Genomic DNA, 17,003 nt, shown 5'->3' with positions numbered 1-17,003 from the left:
AGAACCAGCCCCCTCACATAATTACATCTTTTAAATCAAACCCACCATGAAAGTCCATACATGAGCGCATCGCCACAGTTGGCTTACTTTAATAAATCCATGTTATGGCTTTGATGTCTTTATAACCTCCTCAAACAGCAGAACCCTTTTCAGTGACGATGTTTTTAGAATCAATTCAAGGGGAGGTGTCTGAAAACATTTATAAAATATAAGCCAACAAACTACTATATAACAGTGTAGTCTCTAATCTAAAAAAAATTACTGTATTAAGTAAAAGATAAACAACTTTTCTTGAAGAAAAAAACGGTTGAAAAATTTGCCTGTTCTATAATAGATGTAAATCCGTATTTACATTTCTATATTATTACCTGACAAAATGCCTATGATATCAAGATTTGTTCTGTTATGATAGTTTACACCATCACTTTAACAAAAATATTACATGTACTAAGTAAATACTGATGCTACTTCACACAGGATCAAAAAGGGGCAGCATAAAGTGAATGTTAGGGAAACTACAAAGATGGCTCCTCATATTCCTCCACTATAATTAATTCATCTTTCAATCGCATTAATCAGGCACATTTCTGAGCATAGAAATTATTACACAGAAATGAGTTAAAGCTTTTTATAATCAACCTTACAAGACAACGTCAGAGAATTGATGACCTAAGCACTGAGAATTGAGACTAACACAAACATGTCGTGTTGTATGCTTTAAGTCAAGCCAGAATATTACACAAAGTTCGCACATCTTGAGGTCCAATCACCTGGTAATGAACCTAATCGTTCAATATGAAATGTCTAGACGGCTTTAAAAGGTTTCCAGGCCCACCCCTGATAAAGGCCATCTCTGTGAACACACCACAGCAAATTTTATAAATCTTACACGTGGGAGGGATTTCAACTCACCACAGCACAGCAGTGGACAGGGTACTAGTTTTAATAATGTGCAGAAATGAAGTATTTCACCTGACAGCTCACTGTTTGCCCCATGAAGGGAACTAAAAGTAATTGATTATACCAAACAGTAAGTGAGAAGTGTAATCTTCTCACACAGGCAGTTTTTTAATTTTAGTGCCAATTTAGTACATCATTATTTACATAATCAGTTTAAATGGGGTTATTGTTAATCATCCTGCAAGAGACATTTATGTGTTTGAGTTGTAGGGATCAGATGATAATGAACTCCAATTGTTGCAGAAATTTAATAAACAACCATAAACTGATTAATAGTATGCAGCACATATATTACTGTCCCTGAACTTCAAGCAAAACTTTCAGACTATATCACAACTTTCTCTCTCCACTTCCACAAGAAGCTGTCTGTGATGACAAATGACAATGCTGTCAGCCTGTAAAACGTTGTGATGTCAGACGTCTGTGAGTACATCTGTTTCTACACACTGATCGTGACAGGCATGTCTAGAAATGCAGCAGCTAGCGAGGCATGAAGAGACACAGAAGACAACACAGGGAGGAGGGCAGCTATCAGATGGAGCAGGGGGCCGGGCGATGGAGGCTGATGGGGAGGGTTCAGACGGAAAAGACCAGAACAGAGAAAGAGAGGATGAGGAAGTATCTAAATGAACACATTTCAAGGTAGTTTGTCTTCAGATGTTGCTTATCAAAATGCAGTCATTTTCTACAGAAAACCAAAATTTTTTGGTGTCTCACAGATTTGTATCTGCTGCCAAAGAGAGATACCATTACAAAATGCACAAAAAAATCTGACAATTTAGTTTATTTTATCAAAGAAAAACTGAATAGGGAATCTAAAGTCATATACTCGGATCTTCATACACTCATTTAAAAGACCAAACAATAACTATCCTAAAAGTTAAAGTATACTTTTGGAAATATATATACATAAAAATAACTATTGATCCTGCTGCAGTAGAAGTTGTTTTATTTTTGACACGCTGGGTGAAAAATTATGACCCAGTGTGTTGGGTCAAAAACCAGCAGAAATCATAAGATGGTAAAATATAGCTGCATTAAATGTAATGCCAGTGAGTCAAGTTTAGTTAAGATTGTATTTCACATTAGATAAGTTTGTTCCCTTATTAGCTACAATTTAATTTCAGCAGGTTTGAAAAGCTCAACAACTAAAGACCTTTCGTCTTTTAGTCTGCCTTAGATAGACAAAGTTAGCGAAAAATAACTTTTGTGTCACTGCCAAATATGGAACTATTACAGTACAGACTCTTTAGGCTACATTTTATGACATTGGTAATGTGACCTTAAATACGTTGGAGCAAAAAAAAGAAAAAAGAGGATTATACAGCTCAAATAAATATACCAGTCCAGTTCAACCAGAACACTGCTGCTCACATTCTCACTAAAACCAGAAAGATGGAGCACATCACCCGACTGATTTAATTAGAGTCAAACCTACTAATTATTCCGAGAGTCGGAGCTCAACACTCTGGAATAAGCTTCCTGCTCAATGTAAGACTGCCCCAATCTTGAGTCTATTTAAAACAAGGTTAAAAACCCTTTTATTTGCAGTTGCCTATTTGTACATTTTTTTAATTCTATTGACTCATTACATTTAACATTTTAATATTTACTCTATTTTTAATCTGCTTGATTTTTTCTCCTTTCTTTTTATCTATGTATGTTGTTTTGAACTTTTTTTGTACAAGCACTTTGTACAAAAAAATGTCTCTGGCTAAAAGGTGCTATATAAATAAAGTTGTCTTGCCTAAAGTCCTTCTGCTGACTCCCAGGCAATAGACTTTAAGATACTGCTGTTAATTTATAAATCCCAGAATGACTTAGCACCAAAATACATTGAATAATATTGTCATTGGATCAACCATGGGGGCCACCCTAGTCTTCTGGTTCTGGTCTGATCTACATCCTACATAATCAAAAACAAATGTTTAGAACCAGCATTCAGTTTTTATGCACAATAAATCTGGAATAAACTTCTAGAAAACTGCAAAACAGATCAAACACTGAGTTCCTTTAAATCTAGGCTAAAAACCCATTTCTTTAGAGTTGCCTTTTATTAATAAGTCGCCATTGATTATATCTACTCTTGACAGCAACTATTCACAACTTTTGTATAGTTTGCCTATTGTCTTACATTTGTATCATGTGAAGGACTTTGAACTGCCTTTTTTCTAAAATGTGCTATACAAATAAACTTGACAGAAAGATGGAAGGGGCTAAATAGAGCAATTCCAGATCCATAAAAATTTAGATGCTTCAAAAGACTTGAGTCAGGGACTGAGGTTCGCCTTCAGGGCAACAACACTCGTACAGCGACAGTGCAGTGCGACTTTCTAAAAATGCGTAATCAAAATTCAGAACTAAATCTAGCACAATCTATGGGAAGACTTGAAAATGTATGTTAGCAGATGTTTTCATCCAATCTGACAGAGCTTTAGAAAATATTAAATAAAACTGGACAAAAATATCTCTATAAAAGTCTTTATATGTGTGAACCTTACCAGTAAAAATTCACAAGCCTGTCATATAAAATTGCAAAGGAACACACTGAGGTTTCTGGTCGTAATGTGACAAAATGTGATGAAAGGGAATGAATCATTTGCAAATCTGTGCAAACCCTTATTAATTAAAGCACAAACAAACAGCAATTTTCAGATTTCAAGCTTAGACTAACTAGCAGTGTTATGGATGTCATTTTCACATGACTTTGAATCCCTGCATCTTCTTGCAGTTAACTCTAAAGCATATGAAATGTTTATTCAAACAGCCCTGCTTTATGATTTAGTGACAATAAAACAAAAACTTCAGAGAGGTAAATTTAAAAAGCTGAAGGATAAAAATTTAATTTCTATAACTTTCAGCTTTTGTAATGCTCAAAAACGAAGAGAAAGAAAGATTGATTTTGTGTCTTTGAGCATTAGCCAAACCTCAGCTGATTCTCTTTTACCCCTCTGTGGTCTGAAGATGAAATATCATGGTTCATTTTCTTCTTTGCCGTACTCCGCATACATTTGGTTTGGATACTGTCCTGTCAGCTAAAGTACTCGCTCCATTTCCGTCTTTTAAGCTGTAAGCAAATGGAGAAGGAATTTGCAGAGCTGAAGACAAAATATTGAAGTGAATGTCCTTTTGCAGAATGTTTTTATTGTGCTATAATTAATTTGTTTTGGTCTACGCCCTCTATTTTGTATTTGTTTACTTCTGTAGTTACTTTTATTATGTGATATATTTATATGTTATGTATTTTCAGTTGTTTATGTTGAATGTGTTGACCCCAGGAAGTGTAGATGCAGGGAACTGCAACTAATGGGGATCCAAATAAAAGAAAAAGAAAATGATAAGAAGGAAGAAAACAAATCAAGAGAGGCAGATGAAGATGGAAGCATGTAAAGGGAAAAATAAATATTACCTATATATTGCAGAGGCCTTGAACATGTAGGTACTGTATTTTCAAGGACGGAAAAAGATGTTGAGCACAAATTTCAGACATCAGCTGAATGAAAGTGCTTTTAACAACCAGGATTGCCAATAAAAGCAGAAACCAGCTGAATTATTGACAACCATCTCATGTGTCCTGGTACAGAAGAAACATCCGCCCCAATTTTACAGGCGTGATCATCATGGATCCTGACCGGGAATTAATATATTTTCCCCCTGCAGTAAATAGCATGGCTGTAGAGTGAAGTCATTTAGTTGGATGGATTTTACATGCTTTTAGGAAGCAGTGTGGTTAAAACAAAAGAGAAAAAAAAAATCAGGATTAACAGCTCAGAGCTGCCAGAATCTAATAAACAGACAATAAAATAGTGATATATGTAATAATTAAAATAGAAGTGTAGCAAATGTGTCATAAAAAACATTTTGCAGTTTTATTATTATGTCAGTGTATTAAGTGCACTAATTATATGGTGCAAATATATATTTATTTTAGTATTTCTTTTATTATTTCATATTTCCTATGCAACAGTATATCATGACATAATAAACTGTCACTATGGCTTGGTAAGTGGAGCATAAATGCTCATTGGTGAACATGGATAGCACCTCCGCAGCAAACCAATCAGATCATCTATAGCATCCCATCGAGTATGATACGAAACGCTGACAAAATAAATAAATTCACAATATGCAGCAACACAGGAGTCTAACAATGTTTCCATAAAACATAACAACATGTTTTATTTATTTTTATTTTTACATTCAATTAAATATTGAACATATTGTCATGACATACATTTTGGAGTTTTTTTTAAACATGTATATTGATTGTGCTTTCGGTTCTGTTTAAATGATCACATACTTAAATAGGTTTTTTAAACTTATTTGTGTATTAATTTATGCCATTTTTATTTAATCTTGTCATCATTTCATTAAAAATACCACCAAAAACTAAAATGAATTTAGTTGTGTGTCAGGGTGCAAGATGGAAACATAATGGAGAGCTGCTTGAAGAAATAAAGAAATTTTCCAAAGCATGCAAATTTTACAACATTTCAGGTTTTTCATATGAAGCTTGATTGTCTTGAGGAAATATTCCTTCCTGACTCCAGATAAAAGAAAACCAGTAGCTGGTTCTAGTGTGTTATTACACACTAGAACCAGCTGACAAAATAAGCTGGTTCTAGTGTGTTATTACACACTAGAACCAGCTACTGGTTGGAGTGTAAATGGATCCTTCCCACAGGTCCAGATAGTATGAAAACATTCACTTGGAGGAGTAAAGTTAGTTTTAAGACATTGTGGGAATATTGTGATTTCAGCTCCAACTTCCAACATCAATATTTTAGGACTACCTGAGGACTCCAAGTTCTCCCAATGTAAATATTTTTTTTACTAGGGGAAACTACTATCTGTTTTCACAAATCAGAGGTAAATTTAGACTAATGTAGGACAAACTGCAAGCTTGCTTTGGTCCTCTCCTTTGAAAGTGAGAGCATCACCACAGTAATCTTGACAACTTCTCCTAACCTGTCTTGGTGTTCCCGCCCTTGTATCTGATCTTCTGAATGGCTTCCAGCAGCGCTTCCTTGTTACCGTGGGAACTCAGCACAAATTCTGTCCGCGCGTCGTCACTGAACTGAGCGACAGCCACCTGCACAGAAAGGGAGACAGCGAATAAGCTCTCAGCATTGAGAAAGAAATTGCTCTCAGTGTCTAATTCTGTCTGCACCTAGAGAAATAATTTTCACAGAAAATAACATTCTGCCCTATCAATTCACATCAACACCAAACACATTATCACTTGAAAATAGTTCCAACTTTAGTCTGTGCAGGTTTGGTTCAAGAAAACTTTGAAACAAGCAAAAATTCTTATAGTCGTAATATAGCGATTTAACATCCACTTCAGTTTTATCTGCTGTATTTGCATTTACTTTGGATATGCCAGATGACATTAAACACTCGGTTTGTTTTCCTAAGTCATTTTTAAGACTGGAGGTCCAGCTTGTGACAGAACAATGAACCTAAGCATCCAGCCAGAGCTACAGAACAATGGGATGGTTTAGATCAGAACATGGCAGATGTGGAAACCTGGCAGGGACTTACGCTGAAATGTAAAGCAGTGAACCAAGACTCCCTGATATAAAAGTCTGCTGTATTTTAGATTGTTATTACAAAAAAAAAATATATACATTATTCTACTTCTGAGCTATTCACAACTTTGTGTTGGTCTAACAAAAAAAAGAAAACACACCAACATTTCTGATGCAACATGACAACATGTAGAAGAGTCCAGCTGGGTGTGAATAGTTTTAAAAGACGCATTTGTTCAGATATCTAATACTGATATATAATCAATCTAATAGGCTTTTATTAGAGCGATGGACCCCATCATCCCATCCACACCAGTAATGGTGCTACTGGTGGCTCTTGTCTCATTACATTTATGGGCCCACTGCCTCTTTACAGGGCAGCCAACTTTCTCACATTACAGCCAGTGGCTTGCTGTCAGTATCCCACTGCTCGGCGGTTTTGGGGAACAGCAAAGGCAGCAAACTGTTTAACAGCAGACATTACACAAATGAAACAAAAAGGTTTAGCAAGCACCTATATAGTGTGACAAATGAAGCAGCTGAAGTCTGCTGACATCATGGAGGCCACGGAGGGAAGAGGCCAAAATAAATCAGTTTTACACTGGAAGGAGTTAAAGCCTGGCATTGCTATTGATCAGCCTAATGGTAAAACTGTGGCAGGATGAGTCAGAGAAATGCCTCCTTCCCTGCTCGAACCACTTGATGCTTATTCCAGCTTTTAATTCATGCATATTTAACTTATTAAAACCACCATTTATGCACAAGAAGTAATGTTTCCTGGCAAAGAACACAGTGGCAGAAAATGAGCAATGAATGCAGCTCAGCAACTTGTAGGTCGTTCCAGAAAGTAAAGATTGACTCACTAGGGGAATAAAGTTCCTTCTCACGTTCCTAAACTTTTAAGTAGATAAAGGGCTGCAGACAAGCAGGTTTCTCTGGGGAGTAACAAATGAAAATTGGGTAAAGAACAGCTTCCATGCCATGTAGACTCATGCCAGAATTAGCACTTTCCCAATAAAACAAAGGTCTAAAGGCACAAACGTAAAAAGCAAAACAAAAAAAAGAAAAGAATAACGTTTAATGATCTAATAGCCAGTTTATGAGGAAATGTGCATTTCATGTTCAAATACAGAAATTCCACCACAATAGAACAATTACCTCAAGCTATTTAATGATTTGGAGGGCTTAACAATCTACATGGAAAACTTCTAAATTGCTGCAAACTTGTTTTTGCAGAGTTAACATACTCTGAAAGATGAGCTTCGCTCTCTAATTTTGTTGTCACAATATAAGATCCCTGGTTCTTTTCAAGCATCTGCTTTACATTAAATGTTGGAAAGAAATAACTGTGACTCATAAAACAATTTATCAAATTATTCAAAATTTTAATGTAAATAAGTTCTGGGACTGCAATTCTGTACTATTCTTTATTATATCCTTCAACCTTCTCTACTCATGTCTAAGCTGTCTCTCTATTTATACTCATATCTGCAGTAGTCCAGCCCACTTTGGTCATTCTCAAAAAAAGTCATGACATCTTGAGCTTTCCCACCTCTGAATATTTTAGTCACTATTTGACTTGTCTGAGCATCACACACAAAAAAATAAAAATCCAAAGCATTAGTGACAAACCTGGGTGCCATCTGGTCCAATCAGATCCAGTGAACCCATAGTGCTGTAGAGAAAACGTGTGATCTTCATGAAGTTGTCGTCTCCAATGGACCAAGAGCCGTCAACCAAAAACGCCAGGTCAGCCTTGGCTTCCTTGCACACTAGACAGATAAGACAGTCATGCAGAAAGACTTAGTCAGCCACCCAATTCATACCTGGATTTAAAAAAAAAAAAAAAATCACACAGAAGCCAGATAAGGACAAAGCAAATGCAGAATTTCAACAGGTTGTCTAATTATTAAGACTGATTAAATATTCAAAGTAAGAATCGTGGCAAATATATCTATAAGAAAGGGGTCAATATGCAAGGATCAGGCCATGAGAGCAATGCACACACTAAGTTCAAAAGACGGATTAACAATGTGCACTCACTTCGAAACTCACAGAAATGCCCTTTTTTAATGGGTTTATGTATTTCATGTCTTCTTTTGTTAGCAGCTCAGTCGTGTTCGTGGCCCCGCAGCGACTTTACTCTCTGCTTTTATTCTTCTCAGGTTTCTCAACGACTCCCAGAAGCCATATTGCAGCAGCTGTAAAGTTGTTTAGGGGTTTTAAAGGCTTTTCATACTCAAAGTCACAAAATTCCAAGCAGTGTTTATGATCCTGCCGGCCTCCATAAATTTCAGGGAAAGCATGAAAAATGGCTGCAATTCTGAAGCAGCAGAAGAGGATGGAACTGAGGAGCTGTGATGGTTTTTACTGACACTTCTCTATGCAGTCGCTCTCTCCTGCCATTTTCTTCAGCAATTTAAATAATTTTCCTACTTTTTTCAAGAACATATTTTTCTACTCTCTCATCGTCCTTTCACTCAGTTTCTTTGTTTCAGTTTTCTGCAGAGCAATTTTTGTGTTTATTTTGTTCTACCCTTCACTTTTGTCCAGTTTCTTCCCTCTGTTGCTTTTGTTGTCCTCACACTCTTTCTCGCTTTCCTTCTTTTTTCATCTTGCTTGGAGTACAGGTTGCATGCTGTTTCACATGGAGGCACATGTCTGACAAAGGTCAGAAACTTAAGCAGAAATGCTTAAAGATGGGCTCAGCAGGCGTATCGGTTCATGTCTGAGGGATTGGAGTTGTAGGGTGACCTTTTAAAAGAGGAGGCGGAAAAAGATCTTATGGGTGGGAGTTTGAACCTTTTTTCCTGTCCTTGATTTCCATTTTCACTATTAAATTAATCAGTTATGATCAGCTATGATTTGTGCTATAGTTTACTTAATTTACAGTATTATACATCAAGTTACAGTTACTTTAATGAGGTAGAAATAAATTGCTTCTGTTTGTAGCTTCTTCCTGTTTTCATTTAACGATTAGGATTCAGGGGTCACCCACAAATGATGTAAGGCTTTGTGTTTAGCAGTCGCTTTTTGACTTCGGCACGCACATTTGAAAGTAATAAAAATGTAAGACTATTGTTACACTGAAGCCAGTGGTTGAGAGGCTCTGCTTTTTTCCCCATTGTGACTCAAGTAGAGTTAGTTCAGAAATGACAACATGATGGAAACAGAAACATGTGAAAACAATTATTGCAGGGTGAAGCAAACACACACACAAACAGGACTCAAATAAACCAGGGTTATAACCAGAGAAACAAAACATATCCTGCTTTTACCAGTCAGCAAAGTGTTTTGTTCATCAATAACTTATTTGGTAATTCCTCTTTTGATGTTAATTTGATTTTGGATTTATCTTTGATCATTTTCTCAACTCAAACACTTTAACTTGGGTCACTTCAACTTTGACAGGTTTTAGTTTATTCAATCATGGCCACTCTGAGGCGAGGCAACAACTGAGGCAAGAAAATATGCTAAAACCTCTACTGTAGTCTCCATTTGTATGGAAAAATCGCGACATAAAATAAATAATTTTTGATCTTGGCTCCTTAATACTCATTAAGAAATACCAACTTTTAGGCTTATGCTTCCCTGTTAAAGATCTATAGAATGTTTTTAGACAGATTTACAGTAAGCATAATCTCACACTGAAAACTTTGAAGCCATTCTTTAATACTAATCTTTGGAGATTTTTAAACTTCTGTAACCATCCTCCTTATGTGCAGTAAATGAGTTGAACTTGAGTCCTCACTCAGCCTTGTTTATCTAAAAATCTTTATTTCTCTAACTATAGATACAAGTGAATCAGAGTTATAAAGATAAAGATGCATCTGCTTTATGTGCATGCTTTTCCTTTCTTCCCATTTTGAAAAGCACAAAGTAAAATTACCATTGTGTCAAGTTATATGGGAGAGAATTGGAGGAGGTTGTCAGCTGTAAATATTGTGTGTATATGTTAACAACAGAAAGGACTGGAGCACCAACACCAAAGTTGTGTGCAAGAAGGGAATAAGTAGACTATTTTCTGAAGAAACTAAGAATCTATCTGGATGTCTACTGGAGATCTTCTCATGGTCGGTCCCTGCAGGTGCACTATTCTCTGCTGTCTAGTGCTGTTTGAGTGCTAGGGATGTCTCCAGGCTCAATAAACATTTTAAAGAAGCAGGTAAACTCATTGACCAGAGCTCAGATATGTTTGGATCAGAGAGGGACAGAAACTGCCTCCCTACCCTCCTCCCTCTTGATGAACCTTTGGAGAGACAGCAGAGCTTTTTCACCTCAGAAAAGGAACAGAAATCCATCAATTTCATTTGACATCTCACAATATAGCAGCTCTCATCTGTCTAACAGATGACCTTCCGCTGCACTTCACCTCTACACATGCCGGGAAATTATATATAAATCACTAGAATATTTTGTTTTTAATTAATCTGTAAATCACTCAGCCATGCACTAAGCCTAGTACACACTGTTGTAATCTGCTCTGCTGTCCAAAATGGTTTCATTCCTTTGATCACTACAATTGTGAATTATTTGGCTGCCAAGACAAAGTAAAGCAGCTTCAGTACATAAACTCTATAGATATTGTTTGATGATTTTATGGAAAAAGATGATTCTATTTCACATTATATTTTTTTCACAGTTTAGTAAATGTTCCCAAATTATAAGCTAGATATTTCTGAATTACTCAGAAATTATACTATTACAGATACAAATATACACATATACAGATACACTGTTCTTCATGTTGTGGTTAAAGTTTACCTTCTTTAGCAGGCGGGATGGTGGGAGTGGGCTCTGTGCTGGGAGGTTCAGTCGGAACTGGAGTCGGCTCTGAAACTACATTTGAATAACCACACAGAAAAAGAAAAGAACATACAACAGTGTAATAAAGTAATGCCATGACAAAATTTATTTGCCAACTACAAACATCAACAGCTTGTTTGTGTCAGTAGTGGTGGTCCGGGGGAGTTGGGGAGGATGCAATGCATGGGACGCTCTTTAAAATCAAATGGCTATTCTAGAGAATCAAGGAACCGTGTTCAGGTCATAGAAAGGCATGTAGAGTCATTAAATTCATTCAAGACATAAATGTAAACCCCAATAACTAACTAAATACACACATTTATAAAATTAAAAATAAAATAAAAAGCTGCGCCCCCTCTAATATTTTTACTGGTGGTCTACTCTGGCCACCACTATGAAACTTTTCTGGGAGTACCACTGGTTTGTGCACTTAAATATCAAACTAGTAATGGCACAAGACGTAAGGAGCCAATTTCATCAAAAGCTATCCAGTTATTTAACCTTAAACAATAAAATTATGGGCATTCCAGAAATAACACACAAAAAATGAAAGTTCATAGAGTAGCCATCTGTCTCATTTCTCTTAATTTAACCAGACAACTTCTTAATTAGACTACATTTAATCAATGTAGTCCATTCATTAGCAACATAAAATAGTCAATAGATAAACAAAATTCTGCACAGCAAAATAATCCTCATAATTTCATGGTTAGCTGCATGCATTCAGAATGATCTATAGTAACGTTACTTTTTATCCCATTGGACAAGAGCTGGCTAAGGCTAATACAATAGATTGAAATCCTAAAGGATTTCAAGATAACTTACTTTGGATTCTAATACGAATTTTCTAACAGCACCTTTTACTGAAGTAGAGATGAGAACTTTTCAATTCCTGCTGAAACCACACCCTTAAGCTAGCTGCTAAATTAAATCACCGGCTGTCTTCTCTATTAAGATGTTTGTGTGGTTGAGTGCATGTTAGTCAGTGTGCATGGGATTGTGTCCCTCTATTCATGTAAGGTGAGCGCTCTTTGTCCATGGAGATGTGAGATTCAGCTCAATTGATCAGCTGAGCAATGAACTGCAACACTAGAAGCTATCTTCTCAGAGAGAGGTAGACATGATGGACTAAAAGAAAACTTTAGCAAGTAGAACATATTGTAGAGCTGAGATAAATGCATGACAGAGAGGAGCTACAGGGATGTTGTGGAAAACGAGAGCGAGTCAAGGTTGATGAATAGGTTTGAAAACATTTTTTTCTTCTTCTGAGGATAAAAGTATGCATACGTACGTGTCATGTCAGTAATGGATACAGACGGTCCTTCCATTTCTTGCATTTGTGTATAAACACTGATCTGGTACTGGCTACTGGGAGTGAGGTCATAGAAACAGTGGCGCGAAGCTGAACCTCCCAGGTTTAGTTCTTGTCTCTGACCATCTGCAAGAAATAATAAAAAAAGCCAAATAAATAACACAAAACTCAGATCAAAATATTTTTTCTCAAGAAATATTTTACTGAATCTTGTTCTGCATTATGTCTAAACCAGGGAAGCAAAAGCTTTTTAGGTAAACCAAAATCAAATAAAACCAGAAGAGCTGCTATAGTTATGCTAATTACGCTAATTACTCAAATAAAGCACTATGGACAATTTAAAATGGAAACCACATAATTCTTTTGTCTTTGAATTAAAATAGTAAAATTTCACACGCCCACACCCACGCCCACACTCCCACACAGCTGTGAGATATTGCCTCTCCTGCTAAAATAAGTGCCGCATGACAGCAAACGACAAGGAACCTTGGAAATATTTTGAACATTGTTCTTAAACCTTTTTATGTCACATTTAAAGAGAATCTGTATCAGCGAAGATCTCATTATTGGAAATAAACTAACAAACTCTGACTGGTGCATCGCTACATATACCAGTGCAGTTTATTTTCTTTTATTGCTTGTTAGTGTTTAATAACAATAAAAGTTGCATAAAACCCTCTAATGTTAAAGTAAAAACCAATTTCTACAAAATAATAACAAAAATATTTACATAAAATAAGTGATTGCTTAAATATTCCAACCCTCCAAGTTAGTATTTAGTAAATGCACCTTTGAATGGAATCTCAGCACAGAGTCGATGTGAGTAGGTCTCAATCAAGGTGCACATCTGGACACTGAAATTTTACTCTATTCTTCAAGTCAAGTTTATTTGTATAACATATTTCATCAACAAGGCAGCTCAAAGTGCTTAGCACCAATTATGAAACAACAAATAAACTTTGCATGTTGTCAAATGCCATTTTCAAAATCCTCAAGCAGGTAGACATAAAATATGCTGGTCAATGTCTCAGTTGTTATGAGTCAAAGGCAACTTTAAGCAGGTTAATTTTTAGCCTCGACTTAGAGGAACTGAGCGTTTCGGTTCTAAATCTAAATCAATCAGATTATGTTTTTTTATGTTTTTTTTTCTGGCATTTAGAAAATATAAATAATTTTGGTAATTCTAACTGACCTAAAACAAGAAAAGTTGGTTCTGATTTAACTTCAGATAGTGAGAAAAAAATGCATATGACTTTTTATTCAGTGCATGTAAACATCTGGTTTAAACTGTAATGCAGAGTAACAATTGACATTTGTAAGTTTCAATGGTTTAATTCTGTTTCCTACTGTATCTTATGTTGGAGAGTAATCAATAGGGAAACAATCTGAGAGATAAAAGGAAATAACTGCAAATTATTTTTCACACTTTTACAATTTTGAAGTTGTTTAAGTAGCCAGTTGGCTCTGTGAACTTAAAGTAAACTCTGCCTCACCCAGGCATGTATCACATAACTATCCTCTGTTTTTAATATGTAACAATGATCCAACAGACACTATCCTAAGTGAGATGCTACTCAGAGGTATCCACAGCTGCTATTGCATTAAATAAGTTTACAGAAAGATTTTTGGCACAAGAAAGTCATAAAAAACTGTGAGTCACGAAGCACAACTCTGGTCAGTGGCAGAAAATAAATAGGACTGTAAAATGACACGCATGGTCATTAAGATGCTTGTGTAATTATTTGTCATGCAAACAAAATGCACAAATGAGAGCACCATTATCTGTGTAGAAATGAACACTTCATTAACGAAGACAGTGTTTGTATAGTGCTACTTCAGAGGGTGTTTTTTGCACAGATGTTGGTTTTCATAGAGCATATCACTGTTTGAGACAAAGTTGGCTCACATAAAACGTTTAATGAAAATTTAGTTATGGTTGAAAGAAGATGTTTACATACACTCTATAAAAAGAAACTGTTTTTCCCCTCACTGTCCGACATTAAATTAGAATAAACATTTTTGTGTTTGAGCAATAATGTTGTTCAAACCTTAGTTAACACCACCTTTCTGTCTAGATCACATGTGTCAAACTCCAGTCCTCAAGGGCCGCTGTCCTGCAACTTTTAGATGTGCCTCTGCTGCACCACACCTGAATAGAATAATTAGGTCATTAGCAAGGCTGTGGAGAACTGATCTACACAAGGAGGAGGTAATTAAGCCATTTCCTTCCAGCATTTCGTACCTGTGGCACATCTAAAAACTGCAGGACAGCGGCCCTCGAGGACTGGAGTTTGACACCCCTGGTCTAGATGAATGAGACAAAATTCCACTAAATAATTTGGTATCTGTATATATTTTTGATGGAGTATCATATACCTACACAGCAGTAAGTTAGCACACAGTGGTGTGAAATTAGATAATACAAGAATGTGTTAGGATACTTCAGTTTTTACATTAAATGAAATAAATCTGTCTTTTAGACTCAGTTTCCAAGAGGAAAATCGAGAGATTTTTCAAAACGTTACGTAAACAGACAAAGCATCCACCAGTAAATATACTTACTGAGTACAGACTGTATGGAGACCCGGTAAGATGTGGCGTGCAGAAGAGGCTGCCACTGAACACACATGCTGTTGGAGCGCACCTGGTAGGTTGACAAGCCAGAAACACCAAGGAACACTGGAGTGAGACACAGAGAGATTGATTCAACATGTGGCTTTAAACAAACTGGGACTGATTATGAGAAATAGCTTCTGTCTGTATTATCACAGAAAAGCAACAAATACACGCTTACAAGATGATGGTGATGATGAATTTGTTGAATTAACCAATAACATGTTTGCATTGTAGTCAGGGGACATGCAAGGCATTTGAATGAGGCATTTTCCAGTTTTTACTTGAAACAATATTTCCAGATTTCATTCCCTTTCCTGAGATTAAATCCTTCTAATATGACCCAATGAAGGTTTGAAAACAGTTCAAATTCAAGTTTGGAAAACTGAGATTTTGCCATAAAAATTTGTTTAAATCCTGTGAACACATTTTTTCTACCAACACAATCAATCAGGAGAGATTCAGGGAGATGAATCCAAACTGAGCAATGACTGTATTTATAACAGCCAGTGATCATTTGCATTGAAAAACAAATTACAATTCTAAGAACAACTTTGATATCTTTTCTCCATCAGTGCAGCTCTATCATCTGCTCTCCTCCAATGATCCTTCAGTCTGCTTCCTCTGAGCTAATCACTTCATCAAAGGTATGGAGTCAGACATTTATTTCAAGAATAAAATGGAAAAACATTTAATAAACTGCATATAATGTGCATCCAGAATATTTGATTCGAGGGATGTTTGAATCAGATACAGATGTTTGGTTTATAGTTCAATAATGGAACAAAAAAAAGGATGCATTTTTTTTTGCTTCTTTTGTTTTTTGCAGATTGTGTTATTTTTGAAACAACTCCCTTCATGTTTCAAATAGAGATTTTTTGCTGTCGCTACATGTTTGACTCAATGCAATCTGCTGGGTTTCCTTAGAAACTTTCCAAACTGCTTTGAACAATTAGCTCATTCTACTGTTTGAACACTTGGATCAATCGGGATGCATGTGACTGAGTGGAAATTATATTTTTAAAGACAATGTTTGTTGTGAAATGGTGCTATATAAATAAACTGAATTAAATTATTTTTTGTGTGATCCACAAAAGTGTGAAAGCTGTAAACTGACATAAAATTCAGGTAGGCAGAGTTAGAAACAATAAAAAAAGAAAGGTAGTTGAGCCTTAGATGTTTTGCTGCAAAATATCATGGTTGCATGCTGGACACTGCAAAGTATGCTACTTAAACAGCAGGAACTTGTTTTTCTCTTGAATTACAGCGTGCTATTATAAAGCAAGTCTCCAAGGAGTCACTTGCTTACTTTCCTTCTTATTAGCTGAATATGCTGCGAATATAAAATGGATATATACAGGGAAGCAGGTGCTTTATATTAAATACTACTGAATAATGTATGTGACACACAGTTGCTGTTTTAAATAAGATGCAGAGACACAAAAGTGTACTATTACACCCAGTTTACTTAAAACATATGATGGCATTTTGTGCTATTTATTTCATACTTACTAAAAATTGGAGTTTGTTTTTAATTTAATAGACAACGATGACTTCTATTCATGTTTCAAAGTAGGCTTAATATATTGTGTGTTGTGTAGTCTTTTCTTTGAAAGATCCATGTTGACATAAAACAGATGTCATTGGCATAAAAGCTCAAGTTTTGTCCCATCAGTCTACATTGTAATCAACTTTGGGGATTGTCGATATGCTTTTTGGCTCAAAACGCATCAAAACCTCCTGAGGTTGCAGCTCGTCTAGCATCCAAGAAGTGAGAGATT

The 17,003-nt window shown here is 35.9% G+C and overlaps 1 protein-coding gene across 4 annotated transcripts in view; it reads right to left on the bottom strand.

Moving 5' to 3' along the window:
- LOC102216744 (collagen alpha-1(XIV) chain) overlaps positions 1-17,003 on the bottom strand; it is a 122,086-nt gene that overhangs the window by 44,900 nt on the left and 60,183 nt on the right. For all 4 annotated transcript variants that reach the window (XM_023331258.1, XM_023331259.1, XM_023331260.1 and 1 more), the window contains 5 exons: positions 15,172-15,288; positions 12,589-12,735; positions 11,256-11,330; positions 8,124-8,263; positions 5,929-6,052 (listed from right to left, as the gene is read on the bottom strand). In XM_023331258.1, coding sequence (XP_023187026.1) covers positions 5,929-6,052; positions 8,124-8,263; positions 11,256-11,330; positions 12,589-12,735; positions 15,172-15,288 — 603 coding nt within the window. The remainder of the gene's footprint in view (positions 1-5,928; positions 6,053-8,123; positions 8,264-11,255; positions 11,331-12,588; positions 12,736-15,171; positions 15,289-17,003) is intronic.

This window comes from Xiphophorus maculatus, chromosome 3 (assembly GCF_002775205.1).
Source record: "Xiphophorus maculatus strain JP 163 A chromosome 3, X_maculatus-5.0-male, whole genome shotgun sequence".
In the NCBI taxonomy this organism is placed as follows: domain Eukaryota; kingdom Metazoa; phylum Chordata; class Actinopteri; order Cyprinodontiformes; family Poeciliidae; genus Xiphophorus; species Xiphophorus maculatus.
This window is presented reverse-complemented; position numbering and strand designations above follow the sequence as displayed.